At 39.6% G+C, this 7385-nt stretch overlaps 1 protein-coding gene across 1 annotated transcript; it reads left to right on the top strand.

The window, feature by feature from the left end:
* The first annotated feature begins 5069 nt into the window (after positions 1–5069).
* LOC125381047 lies at positions 5070–5774 on the top strand. The gene is made up of 2 exons (XM_048397191.1): positions 5070–5116; positions 5446–5774. Exons 1-2 carry the CDS (start codon positions 5071–5073, stop codon positions 5751–5753), a joined length of 354 nt encoding a protein of 117 aa, XP_048253148.1. The 5' UTR covers position 5070; the 3' UTR covers positions 5754–5774.
* The last annotated feature ends 1611 nt before the right edge of the window (positions 5775–7385 follow it).

The raw sequence follows: 7385 nt of genomic DNA, 5'->3' as shown, positions 1-7385 counted from the left end.
TGAGAATGAACTAGCGAGGGATGAATAGATGTGCCCTAAACGTCATCCGTTATCCGAAAATCCGGAGACATAATTTACTCTCACATAATGATTTGCCTCTACAATGTCCGGTCACGATTGATTTTTTTTGCAAAGTTGTTCCAAGTGTACTGTTGATCTGTTGCCGGTCGTAGAGTCTTCTTTCTGAATTATTATGAAAACCAATTAGTGTTTTACAACAGCTGTATTCTATATGTAAGAACAAACACGGCTCATATGGTCAAAATAGGGAATTGCATCGGACTTCATTTTTGTCACTGATGCATCAAATTCAGAAATGTCCCTTACACTTGTACCATAAAACATTTTGACAACTAGCGAAGGATAAAGTGATTGTTGATTGCAAAGGGATGGCGGAAAACATATGTTAATACAGTTGTGGCCGCACTCATATCTATGCACCATTGCAACAGATTTGTAGTGGTGACAAAACTAGTTGTTTCGAAAATCCCACATTCATACATTCAACAATATCCTCCCTTACATTCTACAAATAGCTTCAAACAGAATTCGAATGACAAACATACAAGTCATGATCTCAATAATAGATAAGCCTGAACTACTGTCGCTTTTTCAACTGCTGCCCGTACACATCGAGGTCAACTAAACTGTAGAATGTTCCGCCTTCACAATTAGTTCAAGTGAAGCTATGTTTTCATATCCCATTGAGCTCTCAACGCAAACTGACCTGCTAACGTGTATATGTCCATATTGTATTTTGTACTATTGAAAAGGAAACACAGATAAATGTATTGGTGCACACTTACATGACGAAACGGTTTACTTTGGTTAACATTATGATTGTATTATTTCCCCAGTATGCCAATCCACACCACTGCTTTTTTCATCTTCTGTAGCTCTACGCGTTTTCAAGCCCATTCAACTCGTAAAATCCCATAAACCTCGTTAAAGCCACATGTACCTTACAGTATGTGCTATTGTTGTCAGCATCCCAGAAAGGATACAATACACTGTGGTCCTTTCTATTTCATTTGTGTGAGAGAGACATTCTACAGAAAAATCTTCAGGAAATGTATGAAGTTGTTGTCTGTCATTTGTACATTTCCGGATTTTCGGATTTATGGTGTACGGCATGCACTACCTCTCAGTCTTGTTAGTTGCGACATCCAGGGAAGGATATTGCGTGCAAATTACTGTCGTTTTGCCGTGTCTTATCACTGCATGAGTTTCGTGGCATCTATATGTATGAATACATGCTTCAATAATGCCCATCAACAGACACGCAATGGACGCGTGGTGTTTTTTGTTTCCTGCAACAGACATTATTGTGAGATAAATAATTATTACATCGTCGCCAAGACTGGCCACCAGTTCATCCCTCTGTGCTCTGTTCTGAAAACTAAGAGTGAGTGAGTGAGTTGGGTTTAACGCCACTTTTAACAGTATTACAGTTATATCGTGGCGTGTCAGCCCCATGTGTGAGGAAAGCCCGAAGTTTGAAAACTAAGAAAACAATGTTGACTAAGTACATATATATATGTTTCAAGGGTGTTTTAATTTCATTCAATGGTCATTTCAGGCAATTGATACACCATAACTTCAATTGACTGATTATACTGCTCAACATTAACATATCGTGTGTTATCCCACACGATTTTAGGGTTTTCGAGTAAACTAAAACCTCATCACACACACGTCTCTCGTCTCAATACTTTAGTCACTTGTGGTTAAAAAAACGTACCTCCTTTTTCTACAACCTGAGCTTCATCTTCATCTTCACGGGTATCAAACACGCTTTTAGGGCATCTGAAGTAGACAGCTTAATCCACGAGGTGTGGACATTGAGAAGATTTGATAAGCAGCCTATAACCACTGAGTATGAATGAAAATATACCCCCCCACCCCCCCCACCCCCGCACCCCCCCCCCCTCCCACCCACCCACCCACCCACCCCCCCCCCCCCCCCCCCCCCCCCCCCCCCCACACACACACACACACCCACACCCAGCCCCCACACCCACCCCTGCAGTGCATGTGAAAGAGACGGCCATCACTGTGTGACACATATAAGGGTCATACTTCGTGTCATGCATGTTAAGTGTCGTGGGACATACTATCATATGTAAAGACATGACGCTAAGGTGTTGTCAGAAATACAATGTTTGGTGACCTACGTGTAGTATGCTGATAATACAGGCATAAGGTAAGGATGTGCTGGGATCAGAGAGGGACGACAGGGGTTGCATCATATGTTTCCAGTGCATGAATGTGTTCGAATGTGTGCACATGTATATGTGAATGCACGACTTTCTCAATATTGTTGGTGATTGTACATATGAAAGACTGGTAAAGATGTGATTATTGTTATTTATACTGTTATATATTAACGGCTATCAAAAATGTTTAAAAGTCTACAACTTTTGAGTTCCACACACCAAGGAATGTGTTGGAGTCTTTTGCTCTTTCCCGAGAATTGGCACGAAAGATAACCCATCCTTCCATATTAACCACCAGTGACCGGCACAGAGCGGTACAATGATTTCATTTGTGTTCAGCGTTTTCTTTTGCTTTCACTGAAGTTGAACACATTGAACACATGCTTATGATGTGCGTTTAGACGAGATCTATTCCAATTACAGAACGGGTTTTATTTAAAGATGACGTAATTGAAGAATTGTATTCCATGAGGTCAAGTACGTGTGTTTCCAAATGTCATTCCTTTACAATGCCACACACCAACTGATGATAAGCTGGTATTGAGAAAGGAACAAATGTCTTATATAGTAACAGGATATATATATCGTTTCTTCACCTCGTGTGTGATATGATATGCGACGTTGACTGTAACCTACATGTAACAAATGTAGTAGAATTATAATTCTGTGTAGCTGACGATGGGTGGGTGCTTAGGTTTGGTCTGTGCAACGAAATTTATCTTTCCTGAGCGACTGAATAATAACATCAGCGAATCGAAGATTACATTTTCTGCATGCTACGTTTCACACTAATTATATAAGATACCGTCAGCATGCATGATTTACTGTCATCTGGGCTTCAGAGCTACACATTTTATCTGCCCTAGCTTAACATACATGTTCAGTTGTTTCACAGATATTCTACATATCAACAGCAATAGAAACGCTGTAGTGCAGCTCTGGCTGGAGACCACATTATAACAATTATCATCCCAGAGAGACATTATAGTTGAGCAATTGCTAATTATCCATCCGTCCTTCGAAACGACTAGTCACTCTGCCTCATATGAACACGGGGAAGAGAGAATGAGTGAAGGCTTTTAGCAATATTTTAGCAATATCACTGCGGTGGGCACCAGAAATGGGCTTCACACATTGAACCCATGTGAGGATTCGAACCCGGGTCTTAGGCGTGACGAGCGAACATTATAACCACTGGACTACCCTACCGCCCCTCACGCGGAAGAATGTGCAAGTGATAACTAATTGGGTTCTTCTGTCATTCGCAATCTGAAATTCCGGAAACTGAAATGGATGTAACGAACGAACTGTTAATAGAAATGTTGTTGATCATCACATTACCTGCGTTTGAAAGATGTTTTACAAGGCGTAGAAAGTCAACGATTAGAATGTATGTGAAATTATTGTCAACAAAATTCATGATACGTGGACCTTGCAGTGGACATTTGGAAGAGGTATGATAGTGTGTCCGTCTGTCCGTGTGGACGACTTGACTACAGCTGAAGAAGATCCAATCATGATTAAAGTCCAATCATGGACATTTTCGTATTGCTGACACGTCTAACATCAAGTGTTGATCCATGCTATGGTCTTGTTCTTTCAGTTTTTAGGCTGCTGATTGCAGTTTACAAAGCCTAAAATATATAGAAAATATCTGTAGACAGCAATATGTTCCTTAAACACGCTAACTATTTATGCTAGCCGGTATTCCATATCAATGCCAAAATAACGCCCACATATATCCTACACGTTGACCAGGTCACCCAGTACCCACAATGTACCACAGCTTTTGTACACAACATGTATTTAGTTTTGTCTTGCATTATCACAGATATTGTCATGATTTCTAGAAACTTATTTAGATTGAGACCTATTATCCTTTTTAAAAGACTACTTTTTGTGGCAATATTTCCATGTCTATTGTCTTCGTTGCAAGACTAACATATAAGTCATGACACCTTGAAAGGGCTGGCTTGGTTATTGACTGAACAGCTGGACGTAGTGGAGAAAGGCATCTCAGTGAAGTTGTCACTGCTCTCTTATCTACATGTGTAAGAGGCATACTGAACCGCATGTTGCTTTTGTGACCACACGTCAATTATCGACACTGCAGTGATGTTATTTCTTTATTATTGTTGGTCATAGTGTGTGACAACAAACTTAAAATGCACGATAAGAGGTATAACCCCCACATAGGTATATTATAATCTCTTTCACATACACACCATTTTGCCAAACTCCGCCTTTATATCAGTTTTGAAATCCGAAAATCCGAAATTCCGAAATCTTTGGTTGAAGCTATTGCGAGAGAGCGTGAGACGTTGTGTCCCCTCTCGTGCCGGGGCGTCCCGCTGTGCTCACATATAGCTTAGAGGTTTTGATTTAGTCATTCCAGTTGGAACACACAGAGTGGTGTACGTCAGTGTCATACATGAATAGGCAGCATGGGGAACATTGCCTCGTGCTTCTCCGGACTTCAGTGGCAGGTACGTCTTAATAACGCCCTTTTAGATATGTTCATTAAGGTGCAATAATGGTAGTAATATATGTACACATCATTTAACACTACACGTGTGGCATTCTGTATATATGCTTAATAGTGGATATATGGTAACGAACATACGGTTCAAAGTCTTTATATACTCACTCCTGTTCCGCCAGACATTGTCTCTGTTTATCATTCCATATTCAGTATTATTGTGTGGAAGTTTATCATCCCATATTAAGTGTTATAGAGGGGAAGTTTGATCCCACCTGAAGAATAATACTGTATTTGAGTTCAACGCCTTTCAGGAAATACTACAGCATGTCATCTTGACACACAATTGATTGTGTGTGTTTTTCGTTCTAGAGAATGCACCAGTCAAGCAACGAGCTGATCGAACAGATCATAAGCAGAGGTGCGTTAAATTGATAATTTTGTGCGACATTCTTTATCATGATTTGATGATTTCATTTCAGAAATTTGGCAATATATGCCATATGTGTTCAGCATAACTTTCAACATATTTTGATCGTTATTATGATGACATATATGTATATGGGAAGATTTGTGCAACTTCTTTTTCTGTCAATTTGTATTGCTTATTTGGAATATCGATGAGCATTGGAGATGAATAAAGGTTAATTCGATACCACATGTCAATCACACAAAACAGAAAGAAACCTGTTTATGTGAGCCTTTGTGGTAGAATTAGTGTTACATCAAGTAATACAGATTTCTGTGTAGGTTCAAAACGCTGTGTGAACGAGAGACTGAAGACTCCTGTAACTCCACGAGATCTCGGACTTGTTGCGAGACATATCGGGATGGGATTTGAGTATATCGGGATTGAACTTGGGCTCAGCGTTGTGGCTATCCAACAGGGCAGAGTTGCACACCCATGTTCAATGTATATGCAGATCTTTATTATACTCACTAAATGGAAGCAGTGGAATGGCAGTTCGGCCACCTATCTGGACCTGGTCAAAGCACTATGGACATGTAAAGAGAGATGCACGATCGAATGGGAGGACATTCTCAACATCCTGCAGTGACGGTCCTCTTTGTCAGTGTAATTGCACCTTGGTAGAAGAAATATTACATAAATATGAAAACAAACTGTTTTTATCATTTCGACCATACCTTTGTACCTTGTTCCGAAATATTGTAATCTCAGGTCTACTATACAGCAATCAGTAAACAGGGAGCATATCATCAGTCATCATGTTTGGGAAATAAAAACATTTATCAAATCAGTGTTTCTTTGTGTTTTCTGCATTTGCAAGTTTACCTCAAGAACACCTGGAGTCAGATTGTACCAATGGCGGCTCCTACACGTGGAGTCAGATTGTACCAATGGCGGCTGCTACCTGTTGGGCAGGACATGCGTGCACTTTCACAAGACATGGTGTCATCAGTGATTATCAGTTATCCATTCCTATAGTTTTCCCCCCTATTTTGCCTTTTACGCCCAATGGAATGTGTTTCGGTAGATAATCAAGACTGGTTATTCTCTGGCGTTGTATATTTATTAAGTTTAGAATGCTACGGATTGGGGCTTACATGGGAAATATTTCCCGGAAATAATGAAAGTTCATAGTGATGCTTTTAATAAAGTCAGAATCGTAAAATGGAGTCGGCTTACAACAGAGATTTCTTGTGATTATGCAAAGGGTTTTGTCGCTCTTATCCATACAAACATCTCTGACGAATTCAAATACCTCCACCTCACAGTGATAATGATAAATTACTCAGAAATTCACAAACTGTCTAAATTGAATTGAATACAAAACTGATTATTTAAGTCAGTAATCAGAACATATTCGTAATTCGTAATTCGATCCCAGTGCTAAACAACCTTCATATTGTACATCGTTTCAAATATTCAAACCGTCCCTCTGTTTATATCACTAGAAATAGAATAAGTAAGCGTAAACGCTTTCTCTCCCTTTCTCACAACCTGAACAATAGGTTACAGGTACAATGGTTGTGGTGATCAAGAGATCAAAGTTTTATGTACATGAAATGAAGAACAAATTTGCTTCATGGTATGATTTAAAACAGGAAAATACTATTTCCATTTTGGAAAATGAGTTCAACACAAAACACAACATTTAAAGCCGTTTAAAAATCAGTGCACTTCATTTCATTATACCTTTCGTCATTATTACGTTCATTTGCCACATTCAGAAAACAAAGTCATTTTAGCCCAGTACGAACAGCTACAGGTGATGCTTCTATTGACAATACGCCTGTAAGCATTTTACCAACAGTATCCAGGTCTCGTCAGGATAACTTCCGTACTTTTCAAATGCTAACATAATATCTGAAAACAGAGTTGCCTCCCTTTGACCAGCTACTGTAAACGTGGTATGCATTATTAAACCCTATCTATCCCTGACATTGTCTACAATTGACTTTGTTGACAGGATAATGTTTGTAACGGCGTTGGTAGTACAGCTTGCGATAACATGTAATTGAAATGAAATCTTGATAATTTGAGATCGGCAAGGGACAATCACCATGTTTCGTCAATGTCGGGTGTGAGTGGGGCTGAATCTAATTTCCTTTCTAATTAAATCTCCAGAGTGTGTGAGTGAGTGAGTTGGGTTCAACGCTGCTTTTAACAGTATTACAGTTATATCACGGCGTGTCAGCTTAATGTGACAGGAAAGCCCGAAGTGATG

This window comes from Haliotis rufescens, unplaced genomic scaffold (genome assembly GCF_023055435.1).
Source record: "Haliotis rufescens isolate VD_foot unplaced genomic scaffold, xgHalRufe1.0.p SCAF_163, whole genome shotgun sequence".
NCBI lineage: Eukaryota > Metazoa > Mollusca > Gastropoda > Lepetellida > Haliotidae > Haliotis > Haliotis rufescens.
The sequence above is the reverse complement of the archived record's forward strand: the minus strand, read 5'-3'. Positions and strand labels throughout refer to the sequence as shown.